General features: G+C 37.3%; 1 protein-coding gene across 1 annotated transcript in view; it reads right to left on the bottom strand.

The window, feature by feature from the left end:
• The window catches only part of LOC126092828 (PR domain zinc finger protein 10-like), a 90,840-nt gene that overhangs the window by 12,329 nt on the left and 51,975 nt on the right, over positions 1 to 26,536 (bottom strand). Inside the window, exons 6-7 of the mRNA XM_049908557.1 lie at positions 11,710 to 11,732; positions 1,830 to 1,877 (exon numbers count right to left, since the gene is read on the bottom strand). Coding sequence (XP_049764514.1) covers positions 1,830 to 1,877; positions 11,710 to 11,732 — 71 coding nt within the window. The remainder of the gene's footprint in view (positions 1 to 1,829; positions 1,878 to 11,709; positions 11,733 to 26,536) is intronic.

The raw sequence follows: 26,536 nt of genomic DNA, 5'->3' as shown, positions 1-26,536 counted from the left end.
TGTTTGATAAAATTATTATCTGTAAGTAGATGGTAGGTTAAATGTTGCACCTGCACAAACTAAGCAGCCTCATCAAAGTTTTCTAATAGTCAGCACCAACATACACTGTCATAATGCACACAAGATGCTGTTACAGTACATGATAACTACCCTAAATACTAATTCTGAAGTATTATATCACCAATATTGGCACAAATCAATGCTCTCTTAATACCCCTTAAATATGTAAGCATTTTCTTATCAAAGAACACATTATATTAGGAACTCCTACTATTACCCCCTACCAACCTCCACTTTTTCCCTCCTTACCCAGAACCATGGAGTTTGCCACACTGGGATGGCTTGCCTTAACGATACAGGTAGCTGAATCATAGGTGCAACCACGTTAGAGATGTATATGAGAAGAGACCAGATTAATACATGGTTCCTACAGAAGACCAGCAGCCTTTTCAGTAGTTACATGGGCAACAAGCTGGATGTTTGATCCGGATTTGTAACGTTAGTCAAGGGTTGGGTTGTTTGGGGGAAGAGACCAAACTGCGAGGTCATCGGTCTCATTGGATAAGGGCAGGCGAAGGAAGGAAGTTGGCCGTGCCCTTTCAAAGGAACCATCCTGGCATTTGCCTGGAGCGATTTAGGGAAATCACGGAACACCTAAATCAGGATGGCCGGACGCGGATTGAACCGTCGTCCTCTCGAATGCGAGTCCAGTGCGCCACCTCGCTCAGTAATGTTAGTCAACATAGCCATGCTATGGCGGTACAGCGAACAGCTGAAAGCAAGCAGAAACTACAGCTGTTACATTTCCCGAGGATATGTAGCTCTACTGTATAGCTTTACGATAACTGTATCCTCTTGGGTAAGATATTTTGGAGTTTCCCATTTGAATCTCTGGCTAGGTCTATTCAGAGGGATGGTGTCATGAGAAATAATTAATCTGGCATGCTATGTGTTACGATATGGAATGTTAGGTTCCTCAATCAGGTAGTTAGGTTAGAGGATTTTAAAAGAGAAATGGACAGATTGAAATGAGATACATGGTAATGAGAATTACTGAAAGGCATTTGCCAACACCCAATGAAATGTGAGTAACATATGAGCAGGACTAAAAATGAATCCAAAAATATGAATAAAAGTAAGCTACTATGAACAATACACCAAACACATTTGTGTAGCCAAAATACACACAAAGAGGAGACCCGCAGAAGTAGTACAAGTGCAAGGCCTACTAGATCAGTGGACAATGAAGATACTGGAAAGAATGTATGATGAGATAAAAGAAATTATTCAGTTACTTAATAGAGATGAAAATTAATTTGTGGTGGGGCACTGGAGTTCAATAGCATGAAAAGGAAAGGAAGGAAGGAAAAGTAGTAGGAGCATACGGACTGAGGAAAAGACTGAAAGGGGAAGTCACCTGGTAGAATTTTGCACAGAGCACAGTTTGATCATTGTAAACACTTGGTTTAAGAATCATCATAAAAGCTGGTATATTAATTGTTCACTCTAAGAGGAGTTATGGAACAGTGGCTGTTTGAATGGAAATCAGTACAAGGTATATGACTTCGGACCAATATTCACTCATTTTCAGACAAGCCTTAGTTTTCAACACAGTTTGCAATTATAATTTCATTGAACATATCGGCAAATTTAAATCTTTTCTCATTCAATTACATGTGATATAAAATTCTGTGTGAAGTGTTTGCTTTTGTTTGAGACTAAAGCAATGGAAATTCCTTGAATAGTTGACATTTGTTTAAGACTATGTAGATGTACTGAACACACTGTCGACTGCTAGCTATGGTTGACTAGGTTGATTGTGCCGAACTGTCAGCGCCAACCAAGGCTATTAAGCTTCTATTGAAAATGCTACTTTTGTCAGCCTCCACACGTAACTCTTCTTCTAGTGAACAATTAACACATGTGTGAAACCACGAGACATCAGAAGGTTTCAGAGAGAATGTACAATGGTCAATCCAGGGTGTACAAATGGACAAAGAAAAAAAATTCCCAGGTTTTTCCCAGATTTCCCAGTTAAAAATAACCTTTCTCCCGGGGTGAAACTACACTTTTTCCGTGTTAAGTGACAGTATGCTTTTCCTTGGAACTGTAAAACTTATCAATCCATTGAATTGTTATGGTTCTACACCAGTGTAGAATTTCCCGGCACTTTACAAAACGAGACTTAGGAAAAAAAACACATTTTCGAAAGATCTGTGATGTGCAACAACATGTAGGCTGCATTTTCGTATGAGGAAAGTATAAATTCGAATTCCACAAAACACTGCATGTTACTTCCAGAAGCATTGAAACTGAGATTGCAATGTGCAGCTCAGGTCACACAATCTCGCCAGCCGATGACGGCGGATATTCAGAGCATAGGACACATGATGTAGTCAGCCAATAGCAACATCCTTTTTCAGTAGCGCGGCCACACAAATAGGAAAAGTTAATGGTTTAAATTAATACACATGGTGTTGTTACAAGAAAAGCAAAGCTTTCACATATAATATTGTTCTCTAAGATTAATGAGCTGCAAGAGAATCTAAGTTTTCACACATAATGTTGATCTTTTTTGCGCGTGTTACACTTTAAGATATATCACGCAAATGTGCCAGTAAAATTTTCAATAACGACATAAATGTCTGATCATCTGGGCTCGAAATTCTTCTAAGAGTCATCCACAAAGAGTTGATTTTTAAATGAGAATAAAATGCTCTGTGATTTAAGAAACTCATTGTACATTCTCGCACATAGTTTATCTTGTGTAAAAGCAATTTACTTTGAGTTTAACACTTTTAAACCACCATTCACAATATTTTCCCATGACTGTAAGAAATACGTTCATTTCAGCAGTTGCCACAGAGCGCCAGATAACAGGCACCACTGCGCTTGTGCAGCTACGACGACGCAGGAAGCCCATATGTTCGTACACATCACAGGATACTCCAAGAGCATCGGAATTTCATGAACCATAATAAAATGCATAATTTGCTTTAAAATGCACATTCATATATCCAGATTTGGATGTACCAGTACTGTATTATGTCATGTTTGGTTTTTTTATTATGGCATAATGTCATATGTGCTAGAAGATGAAAACATGCACCCGAAATGCAGCGAACAGTTGAAATTAGCGAATGGTGTGGAATTAAACACAGTGTTTCAAATAAATGGCCTGCCACAGCAGAAAAGATTAATAAAAGTCAAATTTCTTTAACAAACCGACAAAAATAACTTCATTGTTCAGCAAGGCAATTAATGCTTGACTGTCAGGAATGTGGAAATAAAATAAAATCTGAAACTAACAACTTACCCTTGTCACGCTAGTTCACAGGCAAAGTACTGATGCTATGCCATGTTCACATCAACGTTCTGTTCATAATTATGTTGTACAAGTGGAGATGATGTCTTAACTACTGATGACGCCTTTGGCACGATTGTTTTATGTATAACTACTGCAGGATGTGATTTTAGTGTATTTTACTTCTGATGAAAGTATATTTAGATATTCCGAAACTGTGGTCAAGGATTTTAATAAATCTTTATACTGCAACTGTTGAGCTGTTTCATTTACCGTGAAGAATTTCAACAGTTGCTGTTTCAGCCATGTTTAAAATCTTAGCCTTTCGTAATTATGTGAATGTATTTTAATTCACTTGATAGCTCCCAGCCATAGAAATCTGTTTTGTTTTCATTTGACGTGAGAGCAATAAATGAAGAGAAAATAGCTAAATCACTACACGTAAATACGGGTCAAGTGGAGACTACCACCTCCCCACTGCAACGTAGACTACTCGGTGTATCAGTCCCGGATCTTACGATATTTCTGAACCGGGGCAATACTAGATAGTGCTCTTCCCCCCCCCCCCCCCCCCCTCCCCCCCGCTCCCTATCTCCAGTGTTTGAGGTACAACGCCAAAAATTAAATCAACTTTTCAAAAAATGTTAATTTTGTAGCACACATCTTTCTGAAGAGTCTGATACATAAAACTTATGTCTTCGAGGAAATGTAAGACAAGTTATTTGGTCTTAAGTGTGCTAAAGTGCAGTGCCACACATCTCCAGACAGCATTCTTCTATCGCACATCACTGTATTTCGCTCTGTTGAATTCAAATGTGTATATTTTGTAATGGATGCCAAAAAACTATATTTTTAGCATCTTGTCCCTCTTAAAAGAAAAAAAAGAAACTCACAATTAATAGTGGATGGGATTACTTGTAACCAGAAGAACAAGAACTCTTCAGAAAATCTGCACTCTTTATTGCTCATTAGCTAATAATTTGCTGTTATGTGTGACATAAAATTAAACATAGGATACATAAAACCACTAAAGACAAGAAACAAGCAAGACAGTACACATTTCTTCAAACCTTAAGTCCTAGCAAATTGTTCTCCCTAATATAGCTATGGCTTTACATGAAGTGCTTTCCTTTCTGCGAAAGAATCTATTACCTCCTCAAAGTTCGTCAAATGTTTGCTACATGAAAAAACGAAATGTCATTGTCTAATACAGAAAAAACTGTTAATATAAATAGTACCCAAGACTGGTGTGGTTTCTTGAGTTGATAACGTGTATTTTGTCACTGTGTGCTAGCTAAAACAAAATAGACCTGTCTAATATTGCAGAAGTTGTAATACACACCAAATAAGTGAGACTGTTTCAGAACAAATGGTCATTTTTATGACACGACAAAATATAGTTCACGAAGTACGAATATCAAATGCCCATTAGGCCTACTACAAGCAGAAAGCTTTATGTTAGGAAATAGTTTCACATTTCATTCATACGCTCCAGCTTCTCAAGCATAAGATTGAAAAGTAGTAGTATGAAATTTTTATATAAATTTGGAATTGTCATATTCTTCTATAATTTGTGTGATGTTCCCATTTCTTCTCCTTCCTCGTTCTAACACACAATCTTGTCATCACTAATTCTGTAACTATTCTTTCCAGTGTCAAAACTTATTCTTCGGTTAACTTCACTAACCCTGCCACAATCACCAGTTTAGCTATCCAGCTTTTATTCTCTGGTTAGGCATTATTACGTGTTCGTACAATGCTTTTTCTGTGACACTCCCAGAATATAACTTAAGCACCTACTAGCTGGGGACTGTACAACTGGTCCTTACTAGTGTAGCGGTCTGGCTAAAAACTTTCTGTCTAAATTTCATTTTCTTGGCTACACCGAGAAGATAACATGTAATCTTTCTTACCTGTTATTCCTGTTAGTCATTTATTTCCACTCTGGTAGTTTTAATCTATGGCTTTCGCTAGTAATTATAGCAACACTGATCATTCCAGACCCAGTCACTCACATAAACAGCGATTGGCATTTACCCGTTTGGCACTATTCCGCTCAGCTCGTATAGACCGATCACCTTTTGTCTGCAGAAAAGTTCATTTCTAGATGCGACAGGGATTGCCCTGGCAGAGACATCACATACAATGTACACACATTCAAAAATCAACTTAGAATGTGTTCAAAAATGTTCAAAAACTAACAGGGATGAGTTTCAAAATCATATGAATAAACAATAGACCAACGTATGCTGGATGCTAGGCACTTTGTGAAACAAGTTGCTTCCCCCCGTCCCCTCCCCCCTGGAATTGCCACCCAGGGCAGATGCCCCACTGAGAACTGAAACAATGAAAAATTCCTGGAATTCGAAAAAAATCCCGGGTTTTTCCTGGTTTACTCCCGGTTGTCCCGGGTCATATATACCCTGTCAGACAGAGATTCTGGAACCAAATTTTAAACAGCAAGACATACCCATGAGCAGATGTTAACTCTGGCATTATTTACTGCTTATGAACTGCAGATTAAAGATGAAGAAATCGCAGAAAGGTAAGCAATTAAGTAGATGGGACATGGGTAAGCAGAAAGAAACACAAGTTCAAATGGGTCATTAGCCAACTACTAAGACAAATGGGAGAAGGAATACAACAGAAGTACGGGTAGCTTCTAGGGATAGATTAGTGAAGGCAGTAGAGAAACAGCGAGCCAAACAGACAAGTCCTAGTAGAAATCTTTGGATAACACAGCAGATTTTGAATTCAGCTGATGAAAGAAGAAAATATAAGTGTGCAGAAAAGGGGATACAGATGTCTAAGAAATGGGATTAACAGGTAGTCCAAGACAGGAGATTAAGAAAGGGTGCAGAAAAAATGCAAAGCTGTAGAAGCACGCATAGCAGTAAGAAATACAGATCTTTCATATAGGAATGAGAAGCAGCTGTGTAACTATCAAGAGCTTAGAAAGAAGGGAAGGTTGAGGTGTGGGAAGGATTACGTAGAAGGGCTACATAAAGTAAACAAAATTGAAGCCATTGCTATAGAAATGGAAGAAAGTGTACATGCAGATGAGATGGGAGAGCTGATATTGTGAAAAGAATATGAAATGGCATTAAAAATGTGTGGTGAAATGAGGCACCTGGAAAAGACAACTGGAAAAACCAACTATAACAAAACAAAGATGGCATATACAGAACAGTATGACTATTACTTACTAGTTTAATAGGTCATGGTCCCAAATATTAGAATGAATTATACATAGCTGGATGGAATATCAGGCAAAAGTTGTCCTGGATAACTACCAGTTGAGAAATTTAACAATATACACCAGTGACTTATCTTAGAATATAAGCTGACGAAAGGCAAGCCCAAATTTACAGAATTTGCATATCTAGAAGAATATTTCCACAGTGCTGACTAAAATATATTCTTTGAAATTCTGAAGTTATCAAGGATAAAATACAGTAGCAACTGGCTGTCTATTGTTATCAGAAGGCAAATGAAATACGAGTTACAGTGAATCTCACTAATGAGGACGATGACAACAGCTTGTATTTCATGTGAGGCAGTGGTGGACAATGTGTGTGAGTTGCCAGTCACTAAAACACATAACCACTGCATTGGCAGGGGGATTAAATTATTACAGAACAGCTTTGTGCGGATTTAAATGTCTGCTGCTACCAATGACAATATTACAAGATGGATTAGAAGACGCTAGCACTTCCATCAGAACATGAAAGGTGATAACATGCCTTTTTAAACATTTATTGTAGTGGCTAGGAAACTGATAAGATTTTACTGCAAAGAGAATGATTTTAAGATGTTGACTACATCCAAGGTGTAGAAGCAGTCAGAAATGGTCTGGGAGTTCTTAAGCACTGTTTACGTGTACCTCAAACTTTTAGAGTTGTGCAGTTTCTGAAATGACGATGTTCAGGCATTAGGCTTTATATTATAATATTATATTAAACTATAAAAACTACTGCACTGTATTAAGAAAATTTATTAAAGAGCCCAGAAGTATGTGCATTATGTCTGAGATTAGCACATCTGATAATAAAATTAAAACAATTTGGAGTATTGTTAAAAGGGAAGCAGGGCAATCGAGAGCACAGGAAGACTGTATTTCTATCAAACACAATGAAAAGTTTGTTACTAAGAAGTCAGAAGTGGAAAACATTTTTAATAATAATTTTTTTAAGTTTTGTGGAGAAAATAGTATCCAGCTATTCATTAGAAAATGCAAGTCAGTATTTGGAAAAGGCAGTACCTATGCAATTTGATAAAACTGAAAATCAACCCACCTCTCCTACTGAAATTAGGAAAATAATAAATTCACTCAAAAGTAAAAGCCCACACGGAATTGATGGCATTTCCAACAGAGTACTAAAAGCTTGTTCCCAACAAATAAGTAGGATTCTCAGCCACATATGCAGTAGCTCACTGAAACAGGGGATTTTTCCTGACAGACTGAAATACGTTATTGTTAAACCATTGCATAAAAAAAGGGCATACGTCTGATGCTAACAACTACCACCCAATCTCACTTCTGACTGCTTTATCCAAAATTCTTGAAAAAGTAATGTATTCAAGAGTAGCATCACATACTTGTAAAAATGAAGTACTGGCAAAATGTCAATTTGGTTTTCAGAAAGGCTTTTCAACAAAAAATGCTACATATTCTTTCACTGATCAAATATTAAATGCACTGAATAGCTGAACATCACCCATCGGGATATTTTGTGATCTCTCAAGGGATTTTGATTGTGAGAATGATGAAATAATTCTAGATAAGTTTAAGTATTGTGGTATGAGTGGGACAGTGCACAAATGGTTTCATTCATACTTAACTGGAAGAATGCAGAAGGTTGAAATTAACAGTACAGATAGCCTGCAAAAACCAGCAGAGTCCTCTAACTGAGGAGGTATCAAGAATGGTGTCCCACAGTGTTCAGCCTTGGGTCCCTTACTGTTCTTAATATATATTAATGACTTTTATAGTAATCATACCCAACAAGCAAGAGTCAGCTGAGGAAATTGTAAATAATGGTCTTTCGGAAAATTACTAAGTGGTTCTCTGCAAATGGACTCTCACTAAATTTTGAGAAAACACAGTTTATACAATTCTGTACAGTAAATGGCATAACACCATTGATAAATATAAACTACGAACAGAAGGCTGTTGCTAAGGCAGAATATTCTAAATTTCTGGGTGTGTGCACTGATGGGAAATTGAATTGGAAGAAACACATCGATGAACTGCTGGAATGTTTAGGTACAGCTACTTATGCTATTAGGGTTACTGCAAATTTTGGCGATAAACGTATCAGTAAATTAGCCTGCTATGCCTATTTTCATTCACTCCTTTAATATGGCATCATATTTTTGGGCAATTTGTCACTAAGAGAGAAAGTATTCATTGTACAAAAGCGTGTAATCAGAATAATAGCTGGAGCCCACCCAAGATCACCTTGCAGACATTTATTTAAGGAACTTGGGATATTCACAGTATCTTCGCAACACATATTTGCCTACGCAGTTTGTCATTAATAACCCAGCCCAATTCAAAAATAAAAGCGAAGTGCATAGCTACAACACTAGAAGAAAGGATGATCACTATTCTGGATTAAATCTCACTTTGGCACAGAAAGGGGTGAATTATGCTGCCACAAAAATCTTTGGTCATTTGCCAAATAGTATTAAAAGTCTGACAGATAAAAATTAAAAGAATTTCTGAATGACAACTCCTTCTACTCAATATATGAATTCTTAGACATGAAATAGTAATCGTAAAAAAAAAAAAAAAAAAAAAAAAAAAGAGAGAGAGAGAGAGAGAACATATAAAATAAAAAGAAAAAAACTAAAAAAAAGAAAAATCAATTAATTATTTTGTATAAAGAAAACTTATGTTAAAGTGACACGTTCCACATCATTACGAAATGTCATATTCATGGTCTATGGAACAAGGATTAATATATGTATATGTATGTATGATGAAAGAATACTTGAAGTAGTGGACTGACAAAACTCAAGCAATGGCCACTTGTATGCCCGCGCCTTGCTAAACAACTTTAATGTATGGCAAAATAAATAATAATACAGACCCACTGCTCTTACTACTTTTCATTTAGGGAAAATAACTGAAGAACTTTAGGATTTGTGGTAGGTTTTTACAGATGCTGAAGGAATATCAGAATTAAAATAGCTAAATCAGGGAAATGGGAAGAATTAGCCAAAGAAATCAACATGGAAGTGAAGAATGTATTTGGATCAACAAAAGTGAAGAAGAAAGCCTGGTGGAATGAAACCTGTGAAAAAGCAGTTACAGAATGAACAAAAAAGTGTAAAAAATGGAAATGTTATTAATGAATTTAAAATGTGAAGGAATGAATTTAAGTTGTGAAAGAAAGAAACAGCGAGAATAATAAAGAGTGCAAGACGATCTTTTGAGAAGTCGCAAATTCTTGACGTGCAAAACAGCTTTGTAAAAATAACTCCTGGAATTCCTATCAGACGTTTAAAAAGCACATAAAGGGCTACCAAGTATTTGCTTCGGAGATGAAAATAGTAAAATACATCTAAGCAATACTCAGAATTATGAAATACTAAGAAATACTTTAAACGACTATTGAACTGTGAACAACTGAACTGTAAGCCAGAATATCAAGATCTTCATGAAAGCATAGAAGCAGATCCACTACCTACAGCTGGAAAAAAAAAGCAATAAATACCCTGAAAAACAACAAATCCAGCGGAAAAGACTGTATTATAGCTAAACTTACAAAATGGTCTCAACCAAAAATTATAACTAATGTTCAGACCATGTTTGAAGATGTATGAGAAATTGAAACATTTCACAAGACTGGAAAGTGGCTGTTATCCATGCTTTACACAAGAAAGACAATAAGCATGATGTAAATAACTACAGATGTATATCTCTGTTGACAGAGAGATGTAAAATATTTTCAACAATAAAATAAGGTAGAAGCAACACTTTATAGGCATTTGAGAGAATGTCAGAGTGGATTTAGAAAGGGCAGATCTTGCTCAGAACAGATTTTCAACCTAAAGTCCATAATCTGCCACAGACTTACAAACCCTAAAGACATATTGTAACATTTAAAGATTTTAAAAAGGCATTTGACTTGGTTGATAGGTAAACACTGGATAAAATGACCCAAGAATTTGGCATTAAACCTAAACTAGCAAAGCTTATTCGTGAAACGCTTACAGACCCGAAATCAAAAGATAAGTTCTGGGCGAAACATCTAAGGTATTCCAAATAAAACAGGTCTAAGGCAACATAACGGTCCATCTACACACCTCTTCAACTGCATCCTAGAGAAAAAGAACATAAGATATCACCAATTAGGCTGGGGACTAAGAGCAAAGGTACTGAAATTCAGTGTCTAGCATTTGTGGATGACTGTCATTTTTTCTGAAAAGTTAAGAAATGCAGAAATACAAATCAATCTCTTAGTAGAAATGGGCAACAAAGCATGTTTAAAAATTTCTGTCGAAATAAATAAATAAATAATTATAAACATAAAAAATGCTCCAAAATCCTAGAAACAGATATTGGACACATAAAGAGGGTTAATAAATTTAAATATTTAGGAGAAATGATTCAAGAAAATGGCTTAGAAAAATTTGCTGTAGAAGAAAGTATGTAAAATGGAGAGGGCATGTGGTATAACCAGGAACATTTACAACAAGAGATCTCTGTCTAAAAATTTGAAAATACAGCACTACCACACAGTAGCAAAACCAGAATGTCTTTATGCAAGTGAATGTTTAGTACTGACTTACTAATTACACAAAACGGAAGTCCTAGAAAGAAGAATCATTCAAAAAATACTTGGTCTGCTAAGATATACAGAGGTATGGAAATTAAGAAGTAATGAAGAAGTATATTGCAACATAGCTGAAACACAATGGGAAAGGTGACTGCTATTTTTTGTACATTTATGTAGAATGAATGGCAACAGATTAACCAAACAGATTTTTAAATATCTTTGCGACAAGAAGTCAACAACAGCCTGGATTCACAAAGTAAGGAAAGATATGGAAAGAAACAAGCTAAGTGAAAAAGATGCAACAGAAAGAGAGAGTTTTAAGAAGAAAATGTTAAAAATGGAAGGATTCCAAGGCAGGAGGGAGCAGAAGATAGGGTCAAAATGGTCTGAGGAGAGGAAAAGGATACATTGTGAGAAGATGTAAGGATACAGGAGGATGAAAAAAGAAGAACAAAGGAGGAAGTACTGAAATTGGCGAATGGTCCTTAGATGACCCAAACAGAAAAAGAAGAAGAAAGAAAGAAAAAATAATATAAGAAAAAACAATAAGACTTGTTTTAAAAATAAGTGAAAGACATTTCACAGATATCATTCAAGTCTATGCATGAATGGGCTCACATTCTGATAAGAAGGTAGACAACCTGTATAGCAAATTAAAGATACTGACAAACGGCAGTAAATTCCACAAAATTATAAGAATGGGGAACTTTATTGCAAAATCAGGACAAAAAGCAAAGAACAAGTCTTCTGTGGGAACAAGATTTTGGAAACACTGGTTATGATAGGAGTTACGGCATGGGTCACACATTAGCAGGATATTATGAGCATGTATAGCCTCAAGACAGTTTTCCATAGGAAAAAAAATAGAAAATGGACTTTGAAAAGATCAAATGGAACTAAAAATGAAACTGGCGATACTTGGCCAAATAACAAATAAATTGTACACGTGTTATCATACATTCATAAGAAGTAGAGCAAACAAATACAAAGCTAGAAAGAAGCAGACTCATGACGTAGGAAATCAGAGTAGCAAATTAAGAGAAGTCATTTCAGAAGATGGCGGTATTCTAGATAAAATTAAGCAACAAGCTCATTATCTTCTAAAAAAATATGTTATTCAAATGAAGGCAACAGGCTAATTCTTTAAGAAAGGTATTTACACAAATAGCATCTACATCTACATCTACATGGTTACTCTGCAATTCACCCTTAAGTGCCTGGTTTCATCGAAGCATTTTCATACTAATTCTCTACCATTCCACTCTCGAATGGCGCGTGGGAAAAAGGAGCACCTAATCTTTCAGTTAGAGCTCTGGTTTCTCTTATTTTGATGATCATTTCTCCCTACATAGGTGGGTGTCAACAAAATATTTTTACATACGGAAGAAAAAGTTGGTGATTGAAATTTCGTAAACAGATCTCGCCGCAAAGAAAACCACCCTTGTTTCAGTGACTGCCACCTCAACTCGCGTATCATATCAGTGACACTCTCACCCCTATTGCACAATAACACGAAATGGGCTGCCCTTCTTTGCACTTTATCGATGTCCTCTGTCAATCCTACCTGGTACGGATCCCACACCGCGCAGCAATATTCCAACAGAGGACAGACAAGTATAATGTAGGCTGTCTCTTTAGTGGGTTTGTCGCATCTTCTAAGTGTTCTACCAACAAAGCGCAGTCTTTGTTTTGCCTTCCCCACAATATTATCTATGTGGTCTTTCCAATTTAAGTTGCTCGTAATTGTAATTCCTAGGTATTTAGTCGAATTGACAGCCCTTAGATTTGTGCGATTTATCGTATACCAAAAATTTACTGGATTTCTTTTAGTACCCATGTGGATGACCTCGCACTTTTCTATGTTTAGTGCCAATTGCCACTTTTCGTGCCATACAGAAATTCTCTCTAGATCATTTTGTAATGGAATTGATCATCTGATGATTTTACTAAATGGTAAATTACAGCAGCATCTGCAAACAATCTAAGGGGGCTGCTCAGATTATCACCTAGATCATTTATGTAAATGAGGAGCAGCAGAGGGCCTATGACACTACCTTGCGGAATGTCAGATATCACTTCTGTTCTACTCAATGATTTACCGTGCATCACTATGAACTGTGACACCTTTGAGAGGAAATCATGAATCCAGTCACACAACTGAGATGATACTCCATATGCACACAAATTGATTAACAGTCGCTTGTGAGGAACAGTATCAAAAGCCTTCTGGAAATCTAGGAAAATGGAATCGATCTCAGATCCCTTGTCGACAGCACTCATTACTTAATGGGAATAAAGAGCCAGCTATGTTGCACAAGAATGATATTTTCTGAATCCATGGTGGTTATGTATCAATAAGTCCTTTCTTCAAGGTGATTCATAATGTTTGAGTACAGTATATGCTCCAAAATCCTACTGCAAATCCAGGTCAGTGATATGGGTCTGTAATTCAATGGGTTACTTCTATTTCCTTTCTTAAATATTGGTGTGACCTGTGCTACTTTCCAGTCTTTAGGAACAGACCTTTTGTCAAGTGAGCAGTTGTATATGATTGCTAAGAAAGGTGCTATTGTGTCTGCGTACTCTGAAAGGAACCTTATTGGTATACCATCTCGACCGGGAGACTTGCCTTTCTTAAGTGATCTGAGTTGTTTCACAACACCTAAGATATCTACTTTTATGTCACTCATGCCAACAGCTGTTCTGGTTTTGAATTCTGGAATATTTACTTCATCTTCTTTTGTGAATGAATTATGGAAAACTTTATTTAGTAACTCCGCTTTAGTGGTAACATTTCCATCGCTATCGTGCAGTGACGGTACTGACTGTTTTTTGCCACTGGTGTACTTTACATACAACCAGAATCTCTTTGGGTTTTCTACCATATTTTGGGACAATGTTTCACTGTGAAAACTATTAAAAGCACCTTGCATTGACGTCCACACTAAATTTCGAGCTTCCGTGAAACTTAGCCAGTCTTGGGGATTTTGCGTTCTTCTGAATTTGGCATGCTTTTTTCGTTGCTTCTGCAACAGTGTTCTGACACATTTCGTGTACCATGGTGGATCAGTCCCGTCTCTTATTAACTTATGCGGTATGAATCTATCTGTTGCTGTCGATACTGTATCTTTGAATTTGAGCCATATCTGGTCTACAATTACATAATTAGCTTGGACAAAATGGAGACTCTCTCTTAGGAAGGCATCAAACGAATTTTTATATGCTGTTTTAAATAGATATATTTTGTGTTTATTTTGAGTGATTTTGGTTTATATGGTTTTGAGCCTCGCTACAATGACCTTGTGTTCACTAATCCCTGTATCCTTAATGATGCTCTCTATTAGATCAGGATTATTTGTGGCTAGAAAATGACGATATACCTAAGAAGAGAGACATTCAATGAAAGGAGATCACTATTAGATATAAGTGGAGTGTTCAAGAAAACAACAATAAAAACATGATTTATTCTGCTGAATTAAACAAAACTCTTTGAAAATGCCTGCCAGATGGAACGACAGGATCCCATGAATATAAGAGGAACAAGTGAAAAAAATAAAAGGCTGAAGAACAAAAACAGACACACTTGTTGGGTAGACATTACATTTCTTAATTTAATATAGCAGCCAGCACATCAAATAAAAATGGAGAAAAACTGTTCAACCATGACATGATTTCTTCAGATGTTTCTACAATCTGAAAGATCACTGAAGAACACAGACAAAATATGTAAAATAACAGTGATGTTGAAGTAACCCCAATGTGGTGGATTAAGCCAGTCACACTATGCGAAGGGAAAACTACTGAGACATAATGATGTTTCAAAAGAAATCATTAAAGCTGGAAGGAAAGTAATACAAAATGAACTTCACAATCTGTTTACAGAATGTCTGTTGAGGAAGATTTCCCCAAACTGGAAGAGTGCTGTAAATATTCTATTCTACAAGAAACAAGACAGACAAGTATTAAAAAAATAAACAAAACAAAAAACACCACACAATCAGTGTCCTTTCTATAATGTTCAAGAAATTTACTAAAAGTGTTCCTAAACAACTTAGAAACATCTTTGGTATTTATTTAATCAGGCAGAGGAACAAGCTGCCTTTAGAAATGGATAAGGCAGAATTCATCATTAGTAACTCATATATGGAACAATGAGTATGAATGAATAAAAATCTCTCAGTGTAAATGCTGTGTCAATTCAGGATAAAACTCCAAGCTTTCGACCACTACCTCCATGGTTGTCGTCAGGGCTAAAACTGACTGTCATGAACTAGCGAGGTTCCCACTTTTATATGCAAAGGACGGCTTCTGATTGGCTGGAATACGTCATAGCAACAGCGATATGGCGCGTAGTGAAGTGGTGCCCTCTACATCTATGGAAGTAGAGGGCACCACTTCACTAGCCCTGACGACGACCATGAAGGTAGTGGTCGAAAGCTTGGAGTTTTATCCTGAATTGACACGGCATGTACACCGAGAGATTTTTATTCAAGAAATATATGTCGCGAAAGACTTCGTAGCCACAATGAGTATGAATAACCATTTTATTTGAGATTCACAGATTCTGAGAAAGCTTTTGACTCTGTTTTAACTAAACCTTTACTGCCTGCGCTTGAGAAACAAACTACTAATTCAACCTAGAGTTTTTTTTTGTCAAAAACTGATGTCAGAGCCCATGGTTGTGTACAAAATATAGGTTGACTCTTGCATAGGAGACAACAGCAACCAGCCAGTTTTTAAAAAGCAATTTATTTATTTTTTTGGTTCTTTAAATAGCACCATTAGTACTTTGGACTGAAAGATTCATCTTCAGATGGCTCGTTCATGTTAAGATACATTTTACATTAGCTTTCACACCCTGTTTCCCTTAATGATGAAATTTCCTTGGGGGTGCTGGTGTCACTGAAAAATCCGGTCCATTACATTCCAATGCTGACTGTTTGTGATCATGCAGCAGCGAAGACTGTATGATGCACTTTTTTAAAATATAATAATACCAGAGAAGGAAAGCTGATACTCACCATATAGCGGAGATGCTGAGTCGCGATAGGCACAACAAAAAATTTCACACAATTATAGCTTTCGGCCATTAAGGCCTTTGTCAGCAGTACACACACACACACACACACACACACACACACACACACACACACACACACACACACACACACACAAAAGCATGCACACGTCTGCAGTCTCAGAGAGCTGAACCTACACAGTGTAGTTTCAGCTCTCTGAGACTGCAGACGTGTGTGCAAGTTGATAATTGTGTGAATCTTTTTGTTGTGCCTATCGTGACTCAGCATCTCTGCTATATGGTGAGTAGCAAATTTCCTCCCCTGGTATTGTTGCATTCCATCCTGGATTTTCCATTGTTTGATTTTTAAAATTTATGTACACACATAATCCAAATCACCACTCGTACACCAAGAAGTTTCACCACATGGGAGTATGTACACAAAGATGGCAATATCACAACCATAACAACGCCAAAGACTTTGGCATGGTTATGGTTGTGATATTGTCATCTATGTGCAAAAATTACAGAAACTGACAAACAACAGTAAATTCCACAGAAGTATAAAAGAATGCGGAACTTTATGGTAAAGACTTTGGCATTGTTATGGTTGTGATATCGCCATCTGTGTGTACACATTTTCATGTGGTGAAACTTCTTGGTGTGTGAGTGGTGATTTATATATTGTGTGTACATATATTTTAAAGAATTGCATCATACAGTATTAGCTGCTGCATGATCACATGCAGTCAGCACTGGAACTTAGTGGCACAGATATTTCAACGACACCACCACCCAAGGAACTTTCATCACTTGGGAAAACAAAGAGCGAAAGCTAATGTAAAATGTATCTTAACGTGAACCAGCCATCTTAAGATGAATCTTTCGGTTCTAAACCAGTAATGGTGCTATTTAAATAAATAAATAGCACTGTAAAAAGTGACTGGTTGCTGTCGTCTTCTCTGTAAGAGTCAACACATCATTCTACTTCTTCAGAACAGTGGGAGTTTTAGCACTGAAAGGTTATTCATGCAACAAAATTCAACACAGCAAAAACTTTTTTGGCAGCATTAGAGGAATTTTTCCAGTATCTAAAATGAAAAAAGAAAGAGGAATATGCTTTAATGCAACACACAGAAACCACCTTTCTTTTGTTGATGATGACATTGTACTGTTTGCCTCAAGTGCATATAAAACTCAAGAACTAACGGCAGAAGTAAATAGTGGAAGTTACCCAAGTAAGCCTGAAAATTAATTACAGTAAGACTACAAAAACAAAATATTAATACATTAAAAATAAAGTTGTACAAATTAACAATAATATGACTGAGCAAACTGACGTAACATCATTGAAAACAATAACTGGATGGACAGAGGAAAAAATTAAAAAGCTATTTAAGAAACAGAAGAGTAAACTTTTAAACTACGAGACCAAATTGCTGACCAGTACTTCCTTCAGGAGATAAATTTCTTATTACTGCTGATAGACACATATAAAGGTAAAGGAAATTACCTTAGATTTCAGAACCAACAGTTCCTTCTTCGAGGTGGAAGGACTGAGAGGTTGGGGAGGATTAAAAAGGAAGAGCAGGATGCTAAGGCCCCAGGAAGGGTGGGACGTACCTGTAGTGATATAAATAGATACATAATAAGGGCATGGAATGCTTCTGACAAACAAAAATTTTCAGAACTACGATTCTTATATACCTGAAATAGTTAGTTTCCAATCAGTATGCATTACCGTTTCCTACTTATGGCAGCCACTGACTTCCTTAAACACTACTTAAACTAACTTGTGCTAAGGACAACAGGGAGGACTTGAACCTCTGACAGGGGGCAGCCGTGTGAACTGTGGCAAGGCTCCTCAGACCGTGCGGCTAAAATGAAAATGGACAGGATATCTAGCCGAGTGAAAGGATGGTAAATGGACCTAGGAAGATCTTTGCTTGATTTCATGTGATAACAAAAGAGAGAAATCGAGCTAATGGAAGGTGGGCATATGACAGATGCCAATATGTCACATAACATGCAGTAGTGACATGGATGTGTGAAGCAGAAGCTTTTAAATCATGGAGTTTTCTGCAGCTGCTTACACCCAACAGTAGATACTGCAGGCATTACAGACAGGAAGGTAGGAAAGTACGAGCAAATGCACACACACAGTTTTTAGTGAAAGCTGTCCGACAGCATCTGATCTGGACCCGTATATAAAGTGTGGCGGAATTTTGTCTGAAGCAGTAACAGCATACAAGATAAAGTTTATTCCAGGACATAAAGCAACATAACCATAACCGCAAAATTGTTATAATTCAATGGTCTATTTACTTCACTATATAACATGCAAATACCTCAAGCCAACTGGGATAAAATTACAAAAACCACAACAAACTAGAAAATATGTTCCATGAGGTACTGTCAACATGACACATTCCTCAATTTGGCAGATGAGAGGAAAGGGTTAGAAGGTTAGAAGAAAAGGAATTATTCAGGGATCAGACAGGTAAGTTATTGAGGATCAGGGTACAAGGAGACACAGCAAGAATAGGGCAAAACAAAAACTAACTATGCAATACAAGTGACATTCAAAATGTGAAATCGCTGAACAGGAGGCAAAAATTTGGGCCCTTGAGGCTGAATTAGAGAATGTGAATTTGGAATTATGTAGACTAAGAGAGGAAAAAGAGATGGGATGCTGGGAAAAGCTAGCAAGCAAAGGGCAAAAAAGGGAGACTTTTTTTAAAAAAAAACTTCCGAAATTCAGTTAGTAAGTCAGTTTGGCTTGCTATCTGAAGTAGTGGAGGAAGTGCCACATCCAGATGTAGTTGAATGTAGAGTGAAGCAGAATATTAGCTGAAAGAAAAAAAAAAAAGACAGATCATGGTCAAATCAGAACAGGAAGAGAAGAATTCTGCTTCTAGGTAGCAATTCTGGGAGGGGTGTAGGCCAGCAGCTTAAGGAGAAATTAGGTGCCCAGTACCAGGTCACAAGTTTTGTGAAACCAAGAGCTAGTCTTAGCCAGGTGACAGAAAACTTCAGTCAGCTATGCAGGGACTTTGAGAAGGAAGATTAGGTAGTAAGGGGGAGTAAGAAACAGCCTGGCTATATGAATCCAAGACGTAGTATTAGGAGTGACCTGGATAAAATAGGAGCAGAAACTGGGCACACAAATGTGGGGTTTGTGGAGGTCTCTCAGTACCGTGATTGGCCCTGGGTAAACACTGCTGTAAGGCATGTTAACACTGAGCTGAGCAGGGTGCTCCAGACACCAGCAAAATCTCACATAAGTGTTGTTCCAGTTGATGCTATTGGTAGGTGGGGATACATTACACACGGCCTGCACCTAAATAGGAAGGGGAAAGATACGTTAGCTTCTCTATTAGCAAATACTGTAATAGGGGCCACAGTCACACAATGGATGATCCCTGTGGTTAATGGGATCACGCAGACAGGTTTTTTAGGTTACAACCAAAGTCCAGATAGACAACAATCAAGAAAAATAGAATAAAAGAAGCTTCACATATCAAAAATTGGGATAAAGCTAAGGATAGTATCAACTTACTTCATCAAAATATCAGGGGAGTAAAAAATAAAGTAGATGAGCAGTTAGTACGTCTAGATGATCTCAAAAATAAGAATGAGATTGATATACGCCGTCTGACTGAACACCATGTAACTGTGGGGATGGAAAGTCTCAGTATAAATGGGTATACTGTAGCTACTGACTCTTGCATATCCGCACAGATAAAGGAAGAGTTGCCATTTACACAAAACAAGGGTATAAATACAAAACTGTAGAAGTAACAAATTTTGTGCAGATCAGCACTTTGAAGTTTGTGCATGAGAACAAGAGCTAGATAATGTAGTGTTGATATTAGCAACAGTGTACTGGTCCCCATTGGGGATGGGGAGCTATTCATAAAAATAGTTTGACTACCTATTATGCTGTCTGTCAGACAAAATGGAGAAGTTATTAGTCTGTGGTGATTTCAATGTAAACTTTCTAAGCCATTCTATAGGAAAAGTAAAATAGAAATGTTATTAATGACATATAACTTAGAATCAGTGATCAATTTCCCAACATATATAGCTCAAGATATTAGCTCTCTAATGTTGTTGTGGTCTTCAGTCCAGAGACTGGTTTGATGCAGCTCTCCATGCTACGCTATCCTGTGCAAGCTGCTTCATCTCCCAGTACCTACTGTAACCTGCATCCTTCTGAATCTGTTTAATGTATTCATTCTTGGTCTCACTATATGATTTTTACCCTTCATGCTGTCCTCCAATACTAAATTGGTGATCCCTTGATGGCTCAAAATATGTCCTACCAACCGATCCCTTCTTCTAGTCAAGTTGTGCCACAAATTTTTCTTCTCCCCAAATCTATTCAATACCTCCTCATTAGTTATGTGATCTACCCATCTAATCTTCAGCATTCTTCTGTAGCACCACATTTCGAAAGCTTCTATTCTCTTCTTGTCCAAACTATTTATCGCCTGTGTTTCACTTCCATACAAGGCTACACTCCATACAAATACTTTCAGAAATGACTTCCCAACACTTAAATCTATACTCAATGTTAACAAATTTCTCTTCTTCAGAAACGCTTTCCTTCCCATTGCCAGTCTACATTTCATATGCTCTCTACTTCGACCATCATCAGTTATTTTGCTCCCCAAATAGCAAAACTCATTTACTACTTTAAGCGTCTCATTTCCTAATCTAATTCCCTCAGCATCACCCGACATAATTCAACTACATTCCATTATCCTGATTTTGGTTTTGTTGATGTTCCTTTCCAGACACTCTCCATTCCCTTCAACTGCTCTTCCAGGTCCTTTGCTGTCTCTGACAGAATAACAATGTCATCGGCGAACCTCAACGTTTTTATTTCTTCTCCATGGATTTTAATTCCTACTCTGAATTTTTCTTTTGTTTCCTTTACTGCTTGCTCAATATACAGATTGAAAAACATCAGGGATAGGCTACAATCCTGTCTCACTCCCTTCCCGACCACTGCTTCCCTTCCATGCGCCTCAACTCTTATAACTGCCATCTGGTTTCTGTACATTTGTAAATACCTTTCGCTCCCTGTATTTCACCCCTACCACTTTCAGAATTTGAAAGAGAGTATTCCAGTCAACATTGTCAAAAGCTTTCTCTAAATCTAAAAATGCTAGAAACGTATGTTTGCCTTTCCTTAATCTATCTTCTAAAATAAGTCGTAGGGTCAGTATAGCCTCACGTGTTCCAACATTTCTACAGAATCCAAACTGATCTTCCCCGAGGTCGGCTTCTGCCAGTTTTTCCATTCGTCTGTAAAGAATTTGCGTTAGTATTTCGCAGCCGTGGCTTATTAAACTGATAGTGCGGTAATTTTCACATCTGTCAACACCTGCTTTCTTTGGGATTGGAATTATTATATTCTTCTTGAAGTCTGAGGGTATTTCGCCTGTCTCATACATCTTGCACACCAGATGGTAGAGTTTTGTCAGGGCTGGCTCTCCCAAGTCTGTCAGTAGTAATAATGGAATATTGTCTACTCCTGGGGCCTTGTTTCAACTTAGGTCTCTCAGTGCTCTGTCAAACTCTTCACACACTATCATATCTCCCACTTCATCTTCATCTACATCCTCTTCGATTTCCATAATGTTGTCCTCAAATACATCACCCTTGTATAGACCCTCTATATACTCCTTCCACCTTTCTGGTTTCCCTTCTTTGCTTAGAACTGGGTTTCCATCCAAGCTCTTGATATTCATACAAGTGGTTCTCTTTCCTCCAAAGGTCTCTCTAATTTTCCTGCAGGCAGTATCTATCTTACCCCTAATGAGATGTCTCTACATCCTTACATTCGTCCCCTAGTCAGCCCTGCTTAGCCATTTTGCACTTCCTGTCGATCTCATTTTTGAGACGTTTGTATTCCTTTCTGCCTGCTTCATTTACTGCATTTCTGTATTTTCTCCCTTCATTTTTGCCTGCTTCATTTACTGCATTTCTGTATTTTCTCCCTTCATCAATTAAATTCAGTATTTCTTCTGTTACCCAAGTATTTCTAGTAGCCCTCATCTTTTTTACCTAATTGATCCTCTGCTGCCTTCATTATTTCATCCCTCAAAGCAACCTATTCTTCTTCTACTGTATTTCTTTCCCCAATTCTTGTCAATAATTCCCTAATGCTCTCCCTGAAACTCTCTACAACCTCTGGTTCTGTCAGTTTATCCAGGTCCTATCTCCTTAAATTCCCACCTTTTTGCAGTTTCTTCAATTTTAATCTACAGTTCATAACCAATAGATTGTGGTAAGAGTCCACATCTGCCCCTGGAAATGTCTTACAATTTAAAACCTGGTTCCTGAATCTCTATCTTACCATTATACAATCTATCTGAAACCTTCCAGTATCTCCAGATTTCTTCCATGTACACAACCTTCTTTCACGATTCTTGAACCAAGCGTTAACTATGATTAAGTTATGCTCTGCGCAAAATTCTAACAGGCGGCTTCCTCTTTCATTTCTTACCCCCATTCCACATTCACGTACTACGTTTCCTTCTCTTCCTTTTCCTACTATTGAATTCTAGTCACCCATGACTATTACATATTCATCTCCCTTCACTATCTGAATAATTTCTTTTATTTCATCATACATTCCATCAATCTCTTCGTAATCTGCGGAGCTAGTTGGCATATAAACTTGTACTACTGTGGTAGGCATGGGCCTTGTGTCTATCTTGGCCACAATAATGTGTTCACTATGCTGTTTGTAGTAGCTTACCCACACCCCTGTTTTTTATTTATTTATTATTAAACCTACTTCTGCATTACCCCAATTTGATTTTGTATTTATAACTTCATATTCACCTGAGCACAAGTCTTTTTCCTCCTGCTACCGAACTTCTCTAATTCCCACTATATCTAACTTTAAACTATCCATTTTCCTTTTTAAATTTTTTAACCTACCTGCCCGATTAAGGGATGACATTTCATGCTCCAATCCGTAGAACATAAGTTTTCTTTCTCCTGGTAACGACGTCCTCCTGAGTAGTCCCCTCCCGGAGGTCCAAATGGGGGACTATTTTACCTCCGGAATATTTTACCCATGAGTACGCCATCATCATTTAACCATACCGTAAACCTGCATGCCCTCGGGAAAAATTACAGCTGTGTTTTCCCCTTGCTTTCAGCCGTTCTCAGTACCAGCACAGCAAGGCCATTTTGGTTAGTGTTACAAGGCCAAATCAATCAATCATCCAGACTGTTGCCCCTGCAACTATTTAAAAGGCTGCTGCCCCTCTTCAGGAACCACACGTTTGTCTGGCCTCTGAACAGATATGCCTCCGTTGTGGTTCACGCACGGTACGGTTGTGTCGCTGAGGCACGCAAGCCTCCCCAACGGCATGGTCCATGGTTCATGGGAGGGGGGGAGGGGGGGGGGAGCTCTCTAATAGACAAACAGATTATCTAGCACTCTAATAGATAATGCATTTGTACAGGAAGGAATGTAAAACTAACAAATGCTTTCCCTGTGATAAATGGATTATCAGACCATGATGTACAACTGATTAACTTACAAAACTTAGCAGGGTGTATAGTTCAGCAACCATTAAGTAAAAGTGTAAGGCTGCTTAACCTGGTATCTATACAGCACTTCATAGAAAGTTTTAGAAACTTTCTTGATAAATTTACATCCCTTTTTGAACATTGCTGTCAAAAAAAAGCTAGATGCTAAATGTAACACCAAATAGTTTTCAAAGAAACCTTGGATTACTACTGGTATTAAAGTATCTTCAGAAAGAAAAAGAAAACTGAGACAGCAAAAATAAGTAAAGACCCAGAACTAATTTTATGCTATAAAAATTATTGTAACACACTGGAATAAGTTGTCAGAAAAATTAAGAAATATGTATCTTAGAGATGAAATTAACAACTTGAGCAATAAAATTAATTCAATATGGAATGCTGTTAGAAAGGAGACAGGAAAAGTAACCACTGGGGTAGGTAGTATTACTGTTAAAAGATAATGAGACCATCTTAGCCAACAGTACACAATTAGCTAATGTATTTAACAACCATTTCTTAAGTGTAGGTGAAAAAATTGGTGAGAGTAGTTCAAAAGAAAAAGCCAAGCAGTGCACAGAAGAGTCAGTCAGTTTCCAGAAATCTTAGTTCACCTAACAACCTCTTGTAAAATAAGGAAAATCATTAAATCTTTGAAAAATAAATGCTCTGTTTGAGTAGATGACATCTCTAACAAGGTATTAAAACAATGTGGAGCAGTTACAGGTGATGTTCTGAGTCACATTTAATGCATCACTAACTCAAGGTACTTTCCTAGACAGGTTAAAATATGCCATTATCAAGCCTCTCTACAAAAAATGCGACACCACAGATGTCAATAATTAATAGCAAAATGTCATCAACAGGAATTTTCTGTGACTTATCCAAAGCATTTGATTGTGTAAACCATGACAGTATGTTACAGAAATTACATTCTATGGTATAAATGGAACAGCATACAAGTGGTTTAAGTCATATCTACAGAACAGGAAGCAAAAAGTTTCCCACTTCAGCTAACTGGGGTGAAATCACATTAGGTGTTCCATAGGCTTCGATCATGGGTCCCCTTCTGTTCTTGATATAGGTGAATGACCTCCCTTCTTATCTGAAATAAGGAGCTAAACTGACACTGTTTGCTGATGATACAAGCATAATTATTAATCCAGTAAAAGAAGCTCCAATATAAAATGATACAAATAATGTCTCTGGAAGAGATACCAATTGGTTTTCTGTGAATGTGCTTGCTCTGAACTTTGAGAAAATACAGTACATCCAATTTTCTGCTGCAAGGAGTACAATTTCTTCGATAAATATATCAACAGCAATCAGTAGCCAAGGTAGAGCGTACTAAGTATTTGGGTGTACTTATAGATGAGAATCTTAGTTCGAAAATTCATATTTTGGGTCTCCTAAAGCGACTAGATTCAGCAACTTTTGCAATCAGAATAACTGCCAATTTTGAGGATACAGAAATTAGTAAGCTAACATACTTTGCATACTTTCACTCCCTGATGTAATACACAATAATATTTTCGGGTAACTCATCACTTAGGCAAAAAGTATTCACTGCTCAAAGGAAGGTGGTTAGAATGATGAGTGGGGCTCACAGATGCACATCTTGTAGGCATCTGTTTAAAAGGTTAGGAATTCTTAGAACAGTCTCACAGTACATTTATACAGTAATGAAATTTGTTCTCAATAACATGGACCAGTTTAAGAACAACAGTGACATTCGTGATTATAATACCAGAAGAAAGAAATACTTACACTACCCTCTACTTAACCTATCTTTGGCACAGAAAGGGGCAAACTATACTGCTGCCAAACTTTTCGATAAATTACCAGATGAAATAAAATGTCTGGCAGACAGCAGTAATAGTTTCAAAAATAAATTGAAATGGTATCTCCTTGATGACTCCTTCTACACCACAGCTGAATTCTTGAATAAGAACAAATAAGTCTATAGGTATAATATATGCATTTTGTGGCATTTAAGGGAATGGGGTAGGTAATAATTTCAAGCTAAAAAAGAAAAGAACCAAACTTGATTCATGTGTGCATTTCTTATGCACTTGACACATTCCCCATTTTAATGGTTACCATGAGGTTGATCAATCGAACAAGTAACTAACTAGGAAGTTAGAAAAAAGGTAGAGAGGGAAGCTGAAAAGTCTGAGATTAGGGAATGAGGGACTGTAATGGGAAATGCAGGGGGTGACAAGCATAAACTGTGAAACGTTAAAAGGAGATACATATAAAAAACGGAAAATAAAAGGAGGAAGAAAATGGCAGACATGACATGATAGAAGAAACAGTTTGGGAATCACAGCAGGTGCAAAAAGAGAATAAAAATAAAAAGACAACAGATCATGTGGGTGACATCAGAAATGCACACTAAAGAAAAAGTTCCCACTTGCATAGTCTTAAGGTAGGGGGCACTGGGACGAAGAGCCTAAATTGTTCCAATGGTGAAGCAGGCTTTTATATTCAAAAGCATATTCAGTGATGGACAGACTGCAACAATAAACTGAATAATGGACACAAATTAGCAGGTTCATGAAACGGGTCACCTTACTACTCTTTCCTTTTTTTGGGAAGGCTTGTCCTATCAGTTTTTTGACTGGGGCAGGCAGTGATTAAGAAAAGAGAATTGTGCAAGCAGAATATGAAAATGTGGCTAAGAAACAGGTTGAGGAGTGCTACGGGAAGACCAAGATATCACAGAGGATGCTAAAATGTTGGTTAATGAAGTAAAGTGGATAAGTGAATGTCTTCAACAAATCATAGCCCTCGCAAGTGGCTTGAACATTTCAGATCAGAATAGTAACCAGTATTTGAGGAATTATGTTTGTTTTGTCTAAGGTGATAAATCTG

This window comes from Schistocerca cancellata, chromosome 7, assembly GCF_023864275.1.
Source record: "Schistocerca cancellata isolate TAMUIC-IGC-003103 chromosome 7, iqSchCanc2.1, whole genome shotgun sequence".
NCBI classification, from domain to species: Eukaryota; Metazoa; Arthropoda; class Insecta; order Orthoptera; family Acrididae; genus Schistocerca; species Schistocerca cancellata.
The sequence above is the reverse complement of the archived record's forward strand: the minus strand, read 5'-3'. Positions and strand labels throughout refer to the sequence as shown.